Source organism: Lithobates pipiens, unplaced genomic scaffold (genome assembly GCF_037356315.1).
Source record: "Lithobates pipiens isolate NorthernLeopardFrog02 unplaced genomic scaffold, aLitPip1_a1.2 Scaffold_1, whole genome shotgun sequence".
Taxonomy (NCBI): Eukaryota; Metazoa; Chordata; class Amphibia; order Anura; family Ranidae; genus Lithobates; species Lithobates pipiens.
The window spans coordinates 171,270,661-171,291,786 of NW_027507685.1; the positions used below are offsets into that span (position 1 = coordinate 171,270,661).

The 21,126-nt window shown below is 39.3% G+C and overlaps 1 protein-coding gene across 1 annotated transcript in view; it reads right to left on the reverse strand.

Moving 5' to 3' along the window:
* The window catches only part of BCAP31 (B cell receptor associated protein 31), a 72,855-nt gene that overhangs the window by 25,839 nt on the left and 25,890 nt on the right, over positions 1 to 21,126 (reverse strand). The window contains exons 6-7 of the mRNA XM_077478879.1: positions 18,081 to 18,201; positions 11,049 to 11,149 (exon numbers count right to left, since the gene is read on the reverse strand). Of these exons, the coding sequence (XP_077335005.1) occupies positions 11,049 to 11,149; positions 18,081 to 18,201 (222 nt within the window). The remainder of the gene's footprint in view (positions 1 to 11,048; positions 11,150 to 18,080; positions 18,202 to 21,126) is intronic.

Consider the following 21,126-nt stretch of genomic DNA (forward strand, 5'->3'; position numbering starts at 1 on the left):
CAATTATGTGCCACTTTGTGTTGGTCTATCACATAAAATCCCAAGAAGATACAAATAAGTTTATGGTTGCAACATGACAAAATGTGGAAAATTTCAGGGGTGTGAATGCTTTTCACAGCACCGTAGATTTAAAGAAAAAAAATTTGAGGGTCAAAAAGTGTGCGCACATTAGTGTGCTTTTTTTTGTGCACTGATGTGTGTTGTGTTAACAAGGGAAAAAAAGGGCACAGCAACCTTGTGTGTTATCTTATAATAAAGGCATATGTGCAGTTAGCCTTCCCGGCTTGCCTTTTTTTATTAACTGTTTAAATCGATGGGTTTACTTCCGCTTTAATGCATCCTATGCATTAACCTCCTGGAAGTACGATTATTTCGGATTTTAGGTGCTAAAAGCGGTACAATTATTTTGCATGAAAATTTGGCGTTTTATATTGTAGTCCTGTAATTCTTAGGAATAACTCACTTAAATCTGCCCAAACCAGAGTCTAGCAGACATCCCGGGTATGATAAAGTTTGAAAAATGAAATCATAAATTATAATATAATAAATAATTATAAATAATTGTACCAAATAATATGACAATAATAAAAATTATTCAATAATGTAATCAAATCAAAAACACTGATATTTGCTCAGTTGCAGAATTGTCGCTGTCATTACTTTTCAATATTTGATGACGGATCTCCCCACAAATCGCTATCGCTTAATTCTGCGAGTGATTCTAATTTATTCTCGCTGTTTTCTAGCTGGTCTAAAATCATTTTTGATGTAAAGGGACAGTTTTGGTTGTTATGGACAATCTCCAGTTTCCAGGCATAAAGAACAGTTTTTATTATATAAAACTGCATGCAGGGCACAACACTAGGGACAAAGGTGATGTGAAATTATTACATACAGCAATGTAATCTATAAGATTACATTATACTGTATGTATAGTGAGTGTTTCACTTTTTGAATTTGGCGCCGATTTCCGTTTTTTCAATTTCATTGGATTAATAGCAGCAAAGCCATTGGCTCGCGCTGATGTCAATCAACTCCAATGACGCAAGGACTGTGGGGGGGGGGGGGGGGGCTTGACAGAATTCTGTAGTCGCCGGCTATGGACGCCCGAATACAGGTCTCAGGAGCGTGCACGCAAGGTAACCCCCTCGGGAAAGCGCTACCCAGAGGGGGTTATCAGAAGTGGGTAGGAGCCTAAAAAGCCACTGAGGGACCCCAGAAGATGAGGATCAAGGCCACTCTGTGCAGAAGGAGCTGCACAGTGGAGGCAAGTATGACATGTTATTTTAAAAAACAAAATATTCAAACCTTTAGACCCCTTTCACACTGGGGCATTTTTCAGGTGTTTTTCAGGCACTTTAGCATAAAAAAAAAAAAAGTGCCTGTAAAGCACTTGAAAGAAGCCTCATCTGCAATCCCAGTGTGAAAGCCGAGTGCTTTAGGCCCCTTTCACACGGGGCGGGAGCGGCGCCAGCGGTAAAGCGCCGCTATTTTTTGCCGGGGGTATAGCCGCGCTGCCCCACTGATTTCAATGGGTAGGAGCGGTGAATACACCGCTCCAAAGATGCTGTTAGCAGGACTTTTTTTTTACCGTCCTGCCAGCGCACCACTCCAGTGTGAAAGCCGGAGAGCTTTCACACTGGAGTGAAAGGAGCCACTTTTTCAGGTGCTATTTTTAGAACGCCTCAGTGTGAAAGAGCTCTTTCACACTGTCAGTGCCCGAAAAACGATCGTAAAGCGCCTCTTAAACCAACAGTGCTTTACCCGCGTTTTTCAAGCACTAGTGGGGCGCTTTTAACCCCTGCTAGTGGACAAATAAAGTATTAAAAGCGCACACAAAGCGCTGCTACCAAAAGCGCTTTGCAGGCGCTTCCCATTGATTTCCCTGCTCCAAAAGCGCTGCAAAGAAGCTGCTTGCAGGACTTTTTTTGGCGCCCTGCCAGAGCAACTCCTCAGTGTGAAAGCACTCGGGCTTTCACATTGGGATTGCAGTTGCGGATCCTTTCAGGTGCTTTACCGTCATTTTAGCGGCAGTAAAACCACCCTGCTAGCGGCCGAAAAGGGGTTAAAACCAACTGCAAAGCGCTGCTGCAAAGCGCTGCTGCAAAGCGCTGCTGCAGCGGCGCTTTGCCGACAGTGTAGCTGCGCTGTCCCATTGATTTCAATGGGTAGGAGCGGTTTAGGAGCGGTGAATACACCGCTCCAAAGATGCAGCTAGCAGGACTTTTTTCACCGTCCTGCTAGTGCACCGCTCCAGTGTGCCCCTCTGGCTTTCACACTGGAGTGAAAGGCGCCGGTTTTTTCAGGCGCTACACAGGCACTATTTTTAGCGCTGCAGCGCCTGAAAACCGCCCCAGTGTGAAAGGGGCCCAAGTGTCACTTTAATTAAGCCTTCATATTTTTGAGACAAGGTTTCTTTTTGTTTGGTTTGATTGTAAATTCAGTTAACCTTGTTTGGAGCAGCAAGAAGTACTAAGCCAGCCATACATGGATGGAAATTCAGCAGGTACCAGACATTTTGATCCATGTATGGGCACAGTGGTTGTACACAAGTCTATCCAACCATCGACTTGTGTATAACCAGCCCATTGTGTTTTTGCATAACGATTAGTGCCACCAGCTATAGCCAGCAACATTATTCATTGTGTTCTGCCAGCAACCCACCCCCCCCCCCCCCCCCAACCCCTTGGCAGAACACAGTAGCGCCGTGGGAGGGATTTACCCCATCAACACCGACTGCATTAAGGGAACCAAGCAACTTTCTTTCATTCCACCATGGGAAAGAAAGAAAATTGCATAATGTATGGCCTGCTTTGTTAAATATGCGTTCCACGGCCAATCAGATCGCGTACACGTCCAATCACCGACGCCGTATATCTGGCGACAGGCTCCATTATATGATAGTCAAATAAACGATATGACAGCTAAATGTCTTATTCATTAGGTCGTAATTTTAAATTGTAATTACACCTAAAAATACATAATGTAAACTATTAATAAACCAAAGGAAATCCCAATATGATTATGCATAAACCTATTATGTACCCGGGGGTTCATAAATATATCTTTCGAGGGAAAATTTATTCTAAAATACAGTGCATATAAAAACATGTCTAAGACCACATATAACAAATTATTACATTTAATACATGCATCATTTACCACCTACAGGTTATTTAATTATGTAAAACATTACCTGCTGCTACGTTAAGGGTGAATGTTGAATGCGGCCATGTAATCGCTCCCCTGATTTGATAATATTTATTACCTGATATTTACTAAGAGTATAGACGCCTACTGAATAGCGATTCACCATTTCTATTACTCTTTATATCAGGTTCTATATCAAGGGGGGTTTCTTCATAAGAAATAAGGGGGGGTGGTGTTTACCCCTAAAACATTTATATGTGCATTAATAAAAAATTATGTATTGTAAAAAAAATTACATGAAAACATAATTCGTAAAAAATCTCTATAAAATATATATTGCATACATTTTTTTATCATAATTCATAAAAAATATATATAAAAACATAAAATTGTTAAAATATGTATATTATAGAAAATTTAGTAAAATACCATACCATAGGAGGACTGCCCTGATAAAAGAATATGCATTACCGTTCATAGTCATTTCCTTGTTATATCTATTTATATAAAATGACTAAACAAGCAGGTAACTTTGAAAATAATATAAATAGCTTTAACATTCAGACCTTTAGGGGTAAGCACATCTACTAAATATATCCACTTAGTTTCTCATTTTGATAGTTCTCGAACCATATTCGTGCCTCTCCAGTGTGGTAGTAGTTCCACACCCCAAAATTCTAGACCTGTTGAATCCATATCGTGTTTTAATTAAAAATGAAGTGAAACATTGTGATCCTTAAAGCCAATCTTTATATTGTGGATATGTTCCGCAATCCTTATTCGAAGCTTCCTTTTAGTCTGGCCTATGTAAAGCAACCCACAAGGACACCTCAGAACATAGACCACATGAGTGCTATTACATGTGATAAATTGGTTTATTCCAAAATTCTTATTTGCTGGAGAAAGAAAATTCTCAAAAAGCTCTTAGGGGTCTGGATACTTCGACGTGCTTTACATTTCCTGCATGCGAAAAAACCATTCTGGAAAGTCGGTGGACGTTTGGGTGGATCAATCACTTTTTTTTACTATCCTGTCGCTGAAGCTCGTAGCCTTTCTGTAAATAAATTGTGGACCCCATTTTTTATCCAGCATCAAAATGTGCCAGTATTTTCTGAAAATGGCTTTAACCTCTTTATATTGGGAATGACAACCTGAGATGAACGCCCATTCCTTAAAGACATTTTGCATGATTCAACTGCAGCATTATCTCTCCACTACGTCTTCCAGGCATTTTGATCTTGAGATTTCGCCAACTTCTTTCACTTTTTCAAGCACCCTAGCGTCATATCCTCTAGCTAGAAGTCTATCGGCTAATATTCTAGCCTGTGTTGGGCAATTTTCTTGTTCGGATCAATTTCTGCGCACCCTCATGATTTGGCCTTTTGGAATGTTTGGCGGGTGATGGTCACTCGATATAGGCAAGTAACTGTTCCTAGGAACAATCTGTTTTTTTTAAATATACTTTTGTTTGCAACTTATCCTGTAGATGTGCCATTCTGAATTTAAGTTTATTTTTTGCTCATTTCTATTTATCTTCAGAAATTCTTACAAAGTGTCCTCTGTCCCCGTCCAGATGAAAGAGGTCATCAATGAACCGTTTATAAAAAAAAAATGGAGTTCAGATGGTTTGTACTTTAGGTAATTTACATCCATAAGGCCTAGAGAGATAGATATTCATTTCTTTGCAGCCATGGATGTCCTGAAGTTTTTAAGTAATAGACAAATTGACCTAGAGTCTCTTTTTATGAACTGTGAACCAACTACTACTGAAACTAATTATAATGGAGCAATGACAGCGTTAGGTAATGTTCTGGAAAAACAGGCGAGAACCTGGTGGGACATCATTACCCTAGAACATTACGCTAAAGAAAAAATTATTTTGAGAAGCTTTAGGTGGGACGTAGCCCCACAAGATGGCTTAGAGGATCCAGGGTCCTGCCAAGAATGGCTGGATTTTTTTAATGGAGTAGGCTTTAAGCTACAACAACTTGTACTCCAACGTAAAAGACGGAAAATCACGAATATAGAGAGTTAAAAATTAAAGTGGTTGTAAACCCTTACAAACCACTTTGACCTACAGGTAAGCCTAGATTAAGGCTTACCTGTAGGTCCAAGAAATATATCCCAAACCTATACGGTTTAGGAGATATTTGCCCGAAGACGGGCACCGCTATCTACGGCGCATGCGCCGTAGACAGCGGCGCGCAGGCGCACTGAGCGGGGCATAGTCGATGACTGCAATGCCGCGAGTCTTGGCTCCCGTGCGCATGCGCGGGAGTGAGGTCATCGCTGCTCCGGCGAATCACAGCGCCGGAGCAGCGAGACCCACGGAGACCCACCAAGAAGATGGACGCTCGGAACTACAGGGGGACATCGGTGACTTCGCTGGCTCCTGTGTCAGGCAAGTGACACATAATGGACTACTATGCGATGCATAGTAGTCCATTATGCTTTGCCTTTACAGGGAATGAAAGAGGAAGTAAACTCATCAGGGTTTACTTCCTCTTTAAGGAACTACAACAACAAATTAGATCCTATTAAAGATAACAAGCAGATTATAGTTTAACACTAGAGTAAAAAAAAGAAACTTTTTAAAACTGTATATATTCATGGCAACAAATGACTACAAACGAAATTGATGCAGGCTCCTCAAAACCTAGTTTACCGTTACTGGCCCAGCAGAAGGCTAGCATGGCTTCAAATCCAGGTTTAAAAACACACCCAAGGTAAACTATGAAGATAATAGATGTATTAATCCTCCGGTATACCACTCAATGCCCATGAAATGGGGGAAGGAAAAGGAAATAGAGGATCAAGAGGGAGGAATCATTACGCCTACCAAGGAGGATATTGTCAAAATGAACCATATGAAATACCTTTACATAATAGATTTCAACCATTCCAACAACAAGATGGATATGAACGGGCTCAAACACCCCGTCCTTTTTTAGGGAGAGGGAGGGGGGCACATTGGAGAGGTTGAGGCTTCCACCCACGAAGGGGACGCCCTCCAACTTATCTCCAACCCCCACCACACATACCAGTACAAGAATTCCCAAGAACCAATGAAGTACTCCCAAGCTCAAACTCAGTACAGAAATGATCAGGAACCAATTTCAAGGAGATCTTCGAAGGACCAATCACAGAAGGAAGGAATATATCCCATCCCATATCAGCCCCAAAGGGGAGAAAAACCCGTGGATGTAGAGCAGGTCTCAGGTCCCAACAAAAGAAGGAGCGAGTCGGAGTAGAGGGAGTTTTTAATCTTACACAGACTAAATGGACACACAAGGAAGTGAATATTTTAAACCTGGGTTTGAAATGCGGCATAAAAAAGCGGATTAATACATTTAATATCTTTATAGACATCCACAAGTATATCAGGAAACTGAATATAAAAAAAAAAAACTTTTTAGGGAGCACACCAAGAGTGACAGCACCAGTAGGGTACAGTAATAAAGTGGTTAATGGTGGACTAAAAAACAAATCCTTGTTTAATCCTCCAAACCAGCCTCTCTCAACCTTTTCAACATAGAGGAACCCTTGAAATAGTTCTCCGGTCTCGGGGAACCCCTGCTAAAAATTAGAAGTCTACAACTCATGATACAATAGTGTGATGGTCAGTGGGAAGAATGGTCCTTACACGTGGTCATTGGGAAGACTAATCTACTTACAGATGGCTAAAAAGATCAATGGTGCGAGTGGGAACTTATCCGAGAGGCAGAAATTGCCCAATCCTGAAGGAACCCCTAGCAACCTTTGGAGGAACCCTAGGGTTCCAAGGAACCCTGGTTGAGAATCACTGCTCCAAACAATCCGAAACATCAAATTGAAGTATTCAAGGGACTGGTTCTACGGGATTTAGAAACCCTGAAACCAAAAAAATGGAATGTCAGACACATAAAAGGAAGGAATTCAAATGCTAGAAAAAACGTAGACATTATAATTTGTCCAGCAGATAAAAGGTGGAGGAGTGTTGATACTCTCCATAGACTTCTATCAAGGACAAATTCTAGATACGTTATCCGACTTCGTGACATAAAGGAAATTGGACAAAGACCCGACTCAATCACAGAGATGAACTAGAAATGTTAGTGGAAATAGGTTCCAATGCGGGCGTTCTAACCAATAACGAAAATAAATAGTTGGTACCTTTGAGCAGTAGAGTTCCTACACTGTACACTTTACCAAAGATCCACAAGGATCCAATAAACCCACCAGCGAGACCCATCGTCAATAGCATAGACTCTGTGTCCTCGAGGCTAGGGAAGTATCTGGATAAATTTCTGCAAAAGAATGTGGTGGAAACTAAATCATATCTACAGGACACAAAAAGCTTTTTGAATTATTGACCAAGTGTGGATTTGAAAAACAAGGAGCAAGTACTGCTAGTCACGGCGGATGTTTCATCATACTCTATTATCCAGCACTAGGATGCACTTTTGGCGTTAAACTGGGCCTCAAGTAGAAGAGAAGATCTCCCGCATAATCAAAAAGTGTTTCTGGGGAGTGCTTTAGAATTGTCTAAACCATAATTATTTTTGGTACAAGTTAGCACCCAGCATAGCCAATCTATTCATGGCAGAGTGGGAGGATAAAGTGATTTTTATTAAGCAACCATCTGAACTCATTTTTTATAAACGGTTCATTGATGACCTCTTTTTCATCTGGACGGGGACAGGAGACACTTTGGAAGAATTTCTGAAGATGTTAAATAGAAATGAGCAAAAAATAAACTTAAATTCAGAATGGCACAAGGAAGCGATTCATTTTCTGGATGTGAACATCTACAGGAAAGTGGATAAGTTGGAAACAAAAGTATATTTTAAAAAAACAGATAGGAACAGTTACTTACCTATATCGAGTGGCCATCACCTTCCAAACATTCCAAAAGGCCAAATCATGAGGGTGCGTAGAAACTGATCCGAACAAGAAAATTACCCAACACAGGCTAGAATATTAGCCGATAGACTTCTAGCTAGAGGATATGACGCTAGGGTGCTTGAAAAAGTGATTGAAGAGGTTGGCGAAATCCCAAGATCAAAATGCCTGGAAGACGTAGTGAGATAATGCTGCAGTTGAATCATGTAAAATGTCTTGATAAGGAATGGGGGTTCATCTCAGGTTATCATTCCCAATATAAAGAGGTTGAAGCAATTTTCTGAAAATACTGGCACATTTTGATGCTGGATAAAAAAAATGGGGTCCCCAATTACCCCTAAAGCCACAATTTATCTACAGAAAGGCTAAGAGCTTCAGTGACAGGATAGTAAAAAAAAAAAAAGTGATTGATCCGCCCAAACGTCCACCGACTTTCTGGGACCAGAATGTTTTTTGCATGCAGGAAATGTAAAGCATGTCGAGAAGTAGCCAGACCCCTAAGAGCTTTTGAGAAATTTCTTTCTCCAGAAAATAATACGAGTTTTGGAATAAACTAATTTATCACATGTAATAGCACTCATGTGGTCTATGCTCTGAGGTGTCCTTGTGGGTTGCTTTAGTTGCCGGACTAAAAGCAAGCTTGGAATAAGGATTGCAGAACATATCCACAATAAAGATTGGCTTTAAGGATCACAATGTTTCACTTCATTTTAAATTAAAACACGATATGGACGCAACAGGTCTAGAATTTTGGGGTGTGGAACTACTACCACACTGGAGAGGCAGGAATATGGTTCGAGAACTATCAAAACGAGAAACTGAGTGGATATATTTAGTAGACGTGCTTACCCCTAAAGGCCTGAATGTGGAACTAGACAAACTGCTTCATCAGTGACACTTAAAGCTTATCGTGATCACTCAGTAAAATTATATATATATATATATATATCTCGGTTATCAAAGTTACCCGCTTGTTTAGTAATTTTATATAGATATAAGAAGGAAATTACTATGAACAGTAATACATTCTTTTATCAGGGCAGTCCATCTATGGTATTTTTTTTACTAAATTTTCTATTATATACATACATACATACATACATACATATATATATATATATATATACATATACATATACATATACATATACATATACATATACATATATATATATATATATATATATATATACACACACACACACACACACACATATACACACACACACAAATTCTGAATTAGGATATAAAAACATTTTTATGTAATATATATTTTATATAGATTTTTTACGAATTATAATATTTTCATGTAATTTTTTTTTTTTAATACATAATTTTTATTGATTAATGCACATATAAATGTTTTACAAGTAAACACCACCCCCCCCTTTTTTTCCATATATTTCTTATGAAGAAACCCCCCTTGATATAGAACCTGATATAAAGAGTAATGGAAATGGTGAATCGCCATTCAGTAGGCGTCTATACTCTTAGTAAATATCAGGAAATAAATAATATTATCAAATCAGGGGAGCGATTACATGGCCGCATTCAACATTCACCCTTATTAACATAGCAGCAGGTAATGTTTTAGATAATAATATAACCTGTAGGTGGTGAATTATATATTTATGAAGCCCCGGATGGATAATCCGCCTACATAATAGGTTTATGCATAATCATACTGGGATTTTCTTTGGTTTGTTGAATTGTTTACATTAGTAATGATCTTGTTTTTAGGTGTAATTGCAATTTTAAATTACGACCTAATGAATAAGACATTTAGCTGTCTCATCGTTTATGTGAATATCATATAATAGAGCCTGTCAGATACATGGCGCCTGTGTTAAATATGCGTTCCACGGCTTTGCAGCCAATCAGACCGCGTACATTCCAGACAAACTGCGTCCGCGGTCTGATTGGCTGCAAAGCCGTGGAACGCATGTTTAACACAGGCTTCGGGTAGGTAGGCCACGCCCTCAGAAGAAGTCATTTTATGACGAAACGTCAGGGACGTGGCCTACCGGATGTGACGCTTGCGCCTCAGGACGATCCTCTCAGCTTGCTGGATATCCAGCAAATCATCCGCCGGTGTATACAGCGGATGTCTCAGTCTTCTGATGGCCAGAAAGTCTACAGGCACAGTGCATTTATATTTTGCACTCATGCTCTTAAAGTTATAAGTTTATGGTACACAGAACTGGATGTGTGGGGGGTTTGTTGATGACAATAAAGTAAACAGGATTACACCATGTGGATGCCCCTTTGTTTTTTTGTACATGGCGGGAACCCATCCCATGCTTGGCTGACATCTGGTGGAGAGAATCCTGAATAACAGGGAGAAAGTGGAAAAAGTAAAGATCCTTATGTTCAAATGCGTGCATTTTATCTGGGTCTGGCGAGTGTATCCCCATAGGGGGAGCTTTGTTGCCTCACCTGGTGATATTTGGTGGAAGCTTCAGACAAAATAAACAGCAAGGATCTTTTCACTCAAAACCACTTTTGCATCTTTCCTGTTTGCTCTGAGACTTTATGGAACTATATTTATATATTTGAAATATGGCATTTGAATGTTCATAATGTTTGATGGACAGAATTAAGCGCTGCTGCAATATTTTAGAGTCATTTATTTTATATACGATCTCTTATGTATTGTCTATTATTAATGTGCCAGTACATGACCAATGAGAAATGTCCTAATTTGTCTCGCAGGCCCAACAAAAGAAAGTGAAGAGGAGGAGCAAGGATTTCAAATCCACCGTTGCATGGGCAGTGACAGCTAACCATCCATGGAGATAAGTGCAGCAGGAACAAGAGGGGCGCGAGGGGGGTTGAAGGGTGATAATTTCACCTTCTTGCTGCACAACACAACATTTTTTTTTTTTTTTGTGCAAATTCAGTAAGGACCTGTGGGTAAAACTAAATATCACAAAGTGACCTTCTTGCTACTGTGGAAATTTAGCATTCTTCCCTATGTGGATCACCAACACAATCCAGACAACCCAGCACAAACTCACCTGTAATTTAGAGTATTCATCCAGCAGCCGGTCGTATTCCTTCGTTAAGCCCTCGCTCTGCTTCTTGATGGCGACCACTTCGTTCTCTGACTTCTGCAGTGCTGAAAAATACACAAAAAAAAAATAAAAATAAAATAATAATAAAAAAAAAAAGTCATTCTGAATGAAGGTCTTCACTCTCGTTTAAAAAAAAAAAAAATCAATATACTCAATCCTCGAAGGTTTGGCTCAGTTCACCACTCCTTTATGACATGAAGCCTTTGTTATGGCGTTTTGTGCCCAAGCCATTCCGACTTTGGCATCTCTCGCCTACACCCCCTCTTCCAACCGCTGTGAATTTCTATCTCCTCCAGAGAGAGGTTTAAGCCAAAAGATGGACTACAGTGCAGTCATCCTGTTCTGGGAGGGAGTACACAGACCGTCCTCCCAGAACCTAGCCCCCCCCCCCCCCCAGCGCTCTGATCGGGGTAGAGGGCCAATCAGAGCAGCCCTTTACCATATGATCAGCTGATCACATGCAAACAAACTTATGGGGTATTGTTTGTAGAATTTTGATGAAAATTATGAATTTAATCCATTTTGGAATAAGGCTGCAACATAAAAAAAAGTGGAAAAAGTGAAGCTCTGTGAATACTTTCTGGATGCACTGTAATTAGTCTGGTTGAAAAAAAGACAAGTCCAGATTCTAGTACTTCAACCAAACATAACAAAGTCTAGCCAATTCCGGACCGCCCACCATCATTATATGTCACACTTGGGAGGACATCTTTGTTACGGCAGCAGCTAGCTACCATAACCCCGGTATCCTCTTCAGCAGGCGGTCCGCTTCAAGATTAAAGTGGTCTCTGCAGCGGATTCGTCGCAAAATCATTTATTGGCGGTGGGAGAGGGCCCCCTCCCTCCGCCGCTTACTGGAGCAGTCGGTAGCGGCGGAGACAATCGGATCCTTATCCTTCCCGTTAGGCATGGAGACGAGTGAGGGGAAGATGGCCCCCACCCATCTCCATATCATTGCAGGGCAGAAGCGGCGTCAAAACGTCACTTCCACCATGGCTCTTAAAGGGCCATTTTATTTTTTTGAATAGTTAATATGTAGCGCTGAACCAAACATGTAAAAAGTGCAAACTTGTGAGTGAAATTAAACAACAAAAAAAATATAAGTGAAAAAAAGTTCACATGGAGGTAATTGAGACACCAAAATGTCCAACTAGACACAGATGAATACACAGGGTGTCAGTACTCTATTCCCCACATTGCTTTTATCACATGTGATTGTTTTTATATGTTTCTTGTATATTGGTAAGGTTGGTTTTGGTCATCCATTTGCCACTACTGGAGTTCCTGTCCTGGTACCACCTGCAGTATCCATTATATCCATTATCAATACCGTGTGAAGTTGGAGTAAGATCAATCCGGGAATTTCCTGACATCGGACATACAGTCATTATTGACCGGTCCCGTGGGCGCATTCATGCTCAATTGACCCCGTGTCTTATAGTAGTCGAGTCCAATGTCTCTGGTAAGCATTTATGAACCTTGATGTTTATTTTGAAGACACCTACAGTCTGATGACCTCCGGGGCTGTGTGGCACCCTGTGTATTCATCTACATGTCTAGTTGGACATTCCGTGTCTCACTTACCTCCATGTGGACTTTTTTTACTTATTTTTTTTTGTTTGATTAATTTCACTCACAAGTTTGCACTTTTTACATGTTTGGTTCAGCGCTACATATTTACTATTACTATTGATTAGAATTTTTGTCACACATTCTGTGTAGCTGCTTTTTCCTCGATTTAGTTTCATTGTATAGGCGCAATAATTGTTTATATTTTAAATTTTTTTAAATTGCATTTTAGTGTAAATATGAGATGTGAGGTCTTTTTGACCCCAGATCTCATATTTACGAGGTCCTCTCATGCTTTTCTATTACAAGGGATGTTTACATTCCTTGTAATAGGAATAAAAAAAGTCACTTTTTTTTGTTTTTTTTCTTTTTAAGAACAGTGTAAAAATAATAAAATAAATTTTAAAAAATCTTAACGTGCCTGTCCCTCCGAGTTCGTGTGCAGAAGTGAGCGCATATGTGAGTAGTGCCGTATATGAAAACGGTGGTCAAGCCACACATCTGAGGTATCGCCGCAATTGGTAGAGTGAGAGCAATAATTCTAGCCCTAGAAGTCCTCTAACGCAAAACATGCAACCGGTAGATTTTTTTAAATGTCGCCTATGGAGAGTTTTAAGGGTAAAGGTTTGTTGCCATTCCACGAGCAGGTGCAATTTTGAAGCGCGACATGTTGGGAAACATTGTCTTTCACAATATAAAAAAAAAAAAACTGGACTAACTTTACTGTTGTCTTATTTTTTAATTAAAAAAAGTGCATTTATTCCCAAAAAAAGTGCGCTTGTAAGACTACTGTGCAAATACGGTGTGACAGAAAGCATTGCAACGACCACCATCTTATTCCCTAGGGTGTTAGAAAAAAAATATATAAATGTTTGATGTTTCCAAGTAATTTGCCAACAAAAAAAATAAAAAAAATTTTTTAACTTGTAAACATCAAATCTCCAGCACCACCTGCTGGCGAAATCTAATATTTGCAGTGATCACTGCCGAGACACAAAAAACACTAAACTAGAACTCCTGCCTCCATTCAGTCTTATCAGAGATAAGGTGTCTATGGGGGTGGTCTATGTTTTATCCATGTTTGTGTGTTTTGCCCTAGTGTGTATATGAATAGAATGCAATAAAATATCATTTCATTTTGAAGAAATAAAATAGGATACAGTGCGTGTTCCTCCCAGTGCACACAATTTTAACCCCTTCATGGCTAAGCCCATTTCTGGACATTTGTTGTTTACAAGTTAAAATCAGTATTTTTTTTCTAGAAAATTAAAACCCCCAAACATATACACACACACACACACACATACATATATATATTAATATTATATAACCCTAGACAATAAAATGGTGATCGTGGCAAAAATTTTATGTCACATGGTATTTGCACGGCGGTCTGTCAAACACAATTTTTTGGGGCACAAAAGACACTTTCACAATTTAAAAAAAATAAAATAAAAAAAACAACAGTTAAGTTAGCCCAATTTTTTTTTGTATAATGTGAAAGATGATGTTACGCCAAGTAAATAGATACCCAACACGTCACGCTTTGAAACTGCATACGCTTGTGGAATGGCAACAAACTACGGTACTTAAGAGCTCCATAGGCGATGCTTTAAAAAAAAGAAAAAAAAAAAAATCTGGGTTACCGGTTCTGAGTTACGATTGTGTCGATACCTCACAAGTGTGGTTTGAAAACCTCTTACATTTGTGGTCGCGACTTACATATGCGTTTGCTTCTGCGTGCGAGGGACGGAACGCTTTAAAAAATGTTTTTTTACAGTTTAAAAAAAAAAAAAAAAAATTATATATATATATATATATATATATATATATATATATATATATATATATATATATATATATATATATATATATATATATATATATATATATATATATATATATATATATATATATATATATATATATAATTTTTTTTTTTTTTAACACCCTAAAGAATAAATTGGCGATCGTTGGAATACTTTCTGGCACACCATATTTGTGCAGCGGTCTTACAAGTGCACTTTTTTGGAGAAATTTTTTTTTTTTTTTTTTATAAAAAAAAGTGTAAGACAACAGTAAAGTTAAACCCATTTTTTTATACTGTGAAAAAGAACGTTACACGGAGTAAATTGACACCCAACATGTCACACTTCAAAATTGCACCCTCTCGTGGAATGGCGACAAACTTTTACCCTTAAAAATCTTCATAGGCGACGTTTAAAAAAATTCTGCAAGTTGCATGTTTTGAGTTACAGAGGAGGTCTAGGGCTAGAATTATTGCTCTCACTCGACCGATCATGGCAATACCTCACAAGTGTGGTTTGAACACCGTTTTCATATGCGAGAGCTACTCATGTATGCGTTCGCTTCTGCGCGCGAGCTCGGCGGGACGAGGCACGTTTAAGATAAGAATTTCTCTTCTTTTATCTTTACACTGTTCTTTAAAAAATAAAAAAAAATAAAATAAAAAAGGCACTTTTATTCCTTTTCAAGCCAATGACTCCTGCTGCTGTCCATTTATCTAATGAGAACCTAAGACGGCGCTGGAGCTTCTGTGCCCATCCCCGTCGCTGGAACAATCGGGTTCAGGTAACAAAAATGGGGGATCTGGGGGGGGCTGCTGCTGCAGCACAGAAGGATTTTCATTATGTATCAAGATGAAAAAACTATGAGGGTTCACAATTTCTTTAAACCCCTACAGCAGTATGGTCAGCCAATAGACATTCACATATTTTTTTTTTTATTCGCGATTGGTAGTAAGTGGTAACCCACATACCACACATAATAACAATACTAATTAACCCTCCCTGTCCGTCCATGCCTGAAAAAAGATTTTTTATTTTTTTTTGTCTATAGCCATCTATCCTCTTAGGGTCAGGGATATCTGAAATACAATCCTCACCATTCATTAAGGTTTTGCTGGTTTTAACCACTAACCCACCGTTATACGTCGGCTGTTTGGCATTAAATACACATCTAGCTGCCATAACGCCAATATCTTTTTAAAACAGTGAGCGGTCCGCTTTCAGATAAGCAGTGAGCGGTCTGCTTTCACCGCAAGATCACTTTTAATCGTGGGCGGGAGAGGGCCCCCTCCTCCCGGCGCTCCTCTGTGTGCTTACTGCAGCCGTCAGCGGAGACAATCGGGTCCTTTGCTCTGAGAGGCATGGAGTTGAGTGAGGGAAAGATGACCCCCCACTCGGCTCCCTATCATTGGATGATGGAAGATACATCACATGTCACATGTCTCATCTTTAAGAGGTCCTGTCATGCTTTTTTTCTATTACAAGTGATTTAAAAAAAAAAAAATTAAAGAGCTGCGTCCCGAGCTCGTGCGCAGAAGTAAAACGCATATGTAAGTTGCACCCGCATATGAAAACTGTGTTCAAAAGCGAGGTATCAGCGCGATCATTAATTCTAGCCCTGGACCTCCTCTAACTCAAAACATGCAACCTGTAGAAATTTTTAAATGTCATCTATGGAGATTAAGGGTCAAAGTTAGTCGCCATTCCAAGAGCGGGAGCAATTTTGAAGAATGACATGTTGGGTATCAATGTACTCGACCTAACATTATCTTTCATAATAAAATAAAAAATTTTTTTTTTTAAATGCGTTTGTAAGACCACTGCGCTAATAAGGTGTGACCAAAGTATTATAACGACCATTTTATTCTCTAGGGCAGTGATGGCGAACCTTGGCACCCCACGTTTTGGAACTACATTTTCCATGATGATCATCCACTCTGCAGTGTAGTTCCAAAACATCTGGGGTGCCAAGGTTCGCCATCACTGCTCTAGGGTGTCTGAAAAAGAAACATATATAATGTTTGGGTGTTCTAAGTAATTTTCTTAATTTTTTTAAAAGATTTTAAACACCCAAGCGTAAACATAGGCCCGTTCTGGTTAAACCCCTACGGCAGTATGGTCAGGCAATAGAGGTTCTCTTTCAAGGAGATTTAATTTTATTTTTTCTCTTAGAGATTGGTATGTGGTTACCCACACACCATAACATTACTAATTACCCTCCCTGTCCATCCATCCCTGAAAAAACAAACACTTTTTTCTGTCAAACATCTATCCCCTTAGGGATGTCTGAAATACAATTCTCACCAATTTATTAACCGCTTGCCAATCAGTCACCACGGTTTTAAAGCGGCAGAAAGGCGCGGCTGGGCGTGACGACATTACCTTACATTGCTTCGCCTTTTGGCCACTAGGGGGCCGCAGCGCATGCCTGGTGGTTGTGATGACCGCCGGGCTCCCGCAATCACTCATGACAGAGCGAGAACCAGAATCTGTGTGTGTAAACACACAGATCCCGGTTCTTTCAGGGGAAAGGAGACAGATCATGTGTTCATACCAAGTATGAACACCGATCTCGCTCTCCTCCTAGACAGTCCCATCCCCCCAGAGTTAGAAACACACATAGGGAACACATTTAACCCCTTGATCGCACCCTAATATTAACCCCTTTCCCTGACAGTGACATTTACACAGTAAGCAGTGCATTTTTATAGCACTAATAGATGTATACTTGTCAATGGTTTCAAAAAATATGTCCATAATGTCGCAGTCCCGATAAAAATTGCAGATCGCCATTAGTAGAAAAAAAAAAAAAATGCCATAAATCTATCCCCTATTTTGTAGACGCTATAACTTTTGCGCAAACCAACATAAGCTTATTGCATTTTTTTTTTTTTTTTTTTTTTAACAAAAAATAAGAATATATATCTGCCTAAGAAAAAAAAATATGTTATTGGATATGTTTTATAGCACAAAGTAAAAAAAAAAATATTTATTGTTTTCAATTGTCGGCCTTCTTTTGTTTATAAAAGCAAAAAATAAAAACCGCAGAGAAAATAAAATACTGGCAAAAGAAAGCTATATTTATGAATTTTTTAAAAAAAATGCATGTCAATTTTGTTTGGGTACAGCGTCGCACAACTGCGCGATTGTCAGTTAAAAGCGGCACAGTGCTGAATCTGAAAAAATTTCCTGGTCGTTAAGGAGATAAATCTTCCGGGGCTGAAACGGTTAAAGTTTGCTTGTTTTAAAATTTGCAAAAGTAAAAAAAAAAAAAAAAAAAATAAACTAAAAAAAGCACAACTGACATCCACCAGTCCATAAATGGTTATGCTATGGAAACGAAACTCTCCCACAAAACAAACCTTCCTCTCCTCAGTGTGTGACATTTACAACCACCCAGAGCAAAGTGACCTTCCCTGGCAGGGCCATGTGGCATGATCTCAGGATTGCTGCAATCAGCAGCTTCCCCCCTCCTCACCAGGAACAACATTTATTATCTCTAGGACGGGACAAGGGCAGTTATTATTGGTTACATATCGATTGGACTTCAGCCTGGTGAATGACAACCACCGCAGTTTTCTATTTGGGTGTCACTTACATTTCTTGGTGGATTGGAGTTCATCTTTGAGCTTCTTGACTTCTTCTTTAAGCAGCTTGTTTTCCTCCTCAGCGTTGCTCTCCGACAAGTCGCAGACCTCGAGCCCTGCGGCCTTTAGTTGCTATGCATGAAAAGATGAATAAAAAAAGGAAAAAAGGCATTGATCAGTTTAATCTGGATATTGTACATTTCTTTACTACAGACACATTTCCCCATTAACCACTTTAATACCCGGGCACTTTCACCCGCTTCCTGCCCAGACCAAATTTTCAGCTTTCAGCGCTCTCACACTTTGAATGACAAATAAGCAGTCATGGAACACTGTACACGTATGAATTTTTTCTTTAGTTTTATGGTCTTTATTAGGTTTTTTTCACAAAAATTAAATACAAAAGTATAGGACAACATCATTAATATCGGTTATACATATGTCAAATAATCACTGAAATGGTTACCTTCTTAACATAACTCAGGTCACTCCTAAACTAAAGCAACGAGGTAAATTTTTATCGTTTTTTTTTTTTTTTTTCCCCACATATTTTTCTGTTTTTTTTTTTTTTTATTTAGCAAAAAAAAAAATAAGACCAAAAATTAAAAATATTAAAATAAATACTGATCACTTCCCCGAGTAGTACAAGGTTACCATGGTAACATTTTTCTTTTTTGACCAGAGCAATATAATTTTTTTTCCCGTACTGTCACCAGCAAGTGGCCATGATCACCGCCACACCAGTTATGTGATGATGCTGGTGGCAGTATGTAAAAAAATAAATAAAAAAAAATAAAAAATAAAATAAAAACACACAACACAACACAAACCAAACACATTTTTTTCTTTGTTTAAGTTGTAACATTTTACAAAGAAATCTTTCTTCATTAATTTAGGCCAAAATGTATTCTGCTACATTTCTTTGGTTAAAATAACACAAATCAGTGGATATTATTTAGTCTGTAGGAAAGTTATAGAAGCCACAAAACAATGATAGAGATAGCTCTAAAATCGATCAATCCTGATGTACTGATGGCCGATCTCATTTGAGGCACAAAAACAGTACAAATACACCCAAGGTTGTCATTTTTGGTCATAAGTTTTTGGAAAATTAAAAAAAAACTATTTTTTTTTTTTTTTACATACTGCCACCAGCATCATCACACGGTGTGGCGGTGATCAGGGACATTGACTGCTGACAGTACGAGGATAATCAATTTTATATAAATATATATTATATAAAAAGTGTTACTTAGGGCTATAAGAAAACACTAAGAAAATGGAGCGAACGTTTTTCGCCCAAAGAATGTTCGTACGATTTTCGTATAGTGTGTACACAAATTTCGACAGCCAATTCTGATTTTTCGTACGAAAAGTCTAAGAGGCAAACTCCAAAATGTTTCTCGTACGGGAACGGAACAAAGGATTTTCGTTTAATGTGTAACGTTTTCATACAAGGAAAATCAAAAACAAAACCAAAAAAAAAAAAAAAAAAAGTCTGTCGCACGAGAATAATGTGAACATTTTTATTCATCGGTTCCAATTTGCTGTGAAACATCATCGAGAAAAATTCGGACGAATGTTTGCCCGATTTTCTTATAGTGTGTACCCCCCCCCCCACTTAGGTTTCCGATATGTCCACCGCAACGTCGCAGTCCCGTTATTTAAAAAAATTAAAAAATAAATAAATCTATCCCATATAGTTTGTAGATGCGATAACTTTTGCCCAAACCAATCAATATAGAGCTATTGGGATTTATTTATTTTTTAACAAAGATATATAGCAGAATACATATTGGCCCTAACTGATGAGGAAATTTGATTTTTTTTTTTACAAAAAAAAAATTTTTTTTTGCAGAAAGAAAGAAAGTTTTCTTTAGATTTTTTTTTTTTTTTTTTTTTTAATAGCAGAAAAAAAAAAAAAAATCCTAAAAAGGTGATCAAATACCATCGAAAGAAACCTCTATTTGTGGGAAAAAAAAACAGGAAACACATTTTATTTGGTTATAACGTTGCACGACCGCACACTTGTCAGTAAAGTAACGCAGTGCCGATTTGCAAAAAAAGACCTGGGTCATGAAGAGGGTAAACCTCCCGGAGTTGAAGGCGTTAATTGGCCCTAGTATGTATGCGGGATAGAGACATTAGAGATTGTAAGCCCCTTGAGGACAGGGACTTATATAAATGTATGGAACACCCAGTCTGTCTGAGCAGTATGATCACCTGCTGACTTGACACCATCCACAGGCAGCTTAAAGCGGGAGTCCACCGGGACTCCGCGTTTTTTTATTTTTTTTAAAGCCAGCAGCTACAAATACTGCAGCTGCTGACTTTTTAAATAGTGACACTTACCTGGCCAGCGCGCCCGCGATGTCGGCACCCGAAGCCGATCTGTAGATCGTTTCTCGGGTGCTGCCGCCGCTATCTTGGGTATGGGAATCAGGAAATGGAGCCTTTCGGCTTCATTTCCCGGTTCCCTACTGTGCATGCGCGAGCCGCGCTGCGCAATAAGGACGGTCCCCGCTGCCTCTGGGATCTGTGCGTTTTCCCAGCAGGCAGCGGGGCACTTGCGGAAAGGGGCGGGCACTTGCGGAAAGGGGCGTAATCTACGCCCCTTTCCGCAGAGAGCTATCCCGGAAGTGGGTGCATTTACCTGGATTATCCACTCCCCCCTGAAAGGTGCCAATTGTGGCGCCGGAGGGGGGGGGAGGATTCCGATGAGCGGAAGGTCCATTTTAGGGTGGACCTCCGCTTTAACTCTTCAATAAGACACACTAGAGCAGGGATATGCAATTAGCGGATGTCCAGCTGTTACAAAACTACAAGTCCCATCATGCCTCTGGGTGTCATGCTTGTGGCTGTCAGAGTCTTGCTATGCCTCATGGGACTTTTAGTCCTGCAACAGCTGGATGTCTGCTAATTGCATATCCCTGCACCAGTTGAAACCAACACAATTTTACTTCAGCGATTTGAAATACAGAGGATGTTTTTTCTAGTCTTTTGAAGTTTAAGACGACAATGGGGGAGATTTACAAAAAAAAAAAAACTGGAGCACAC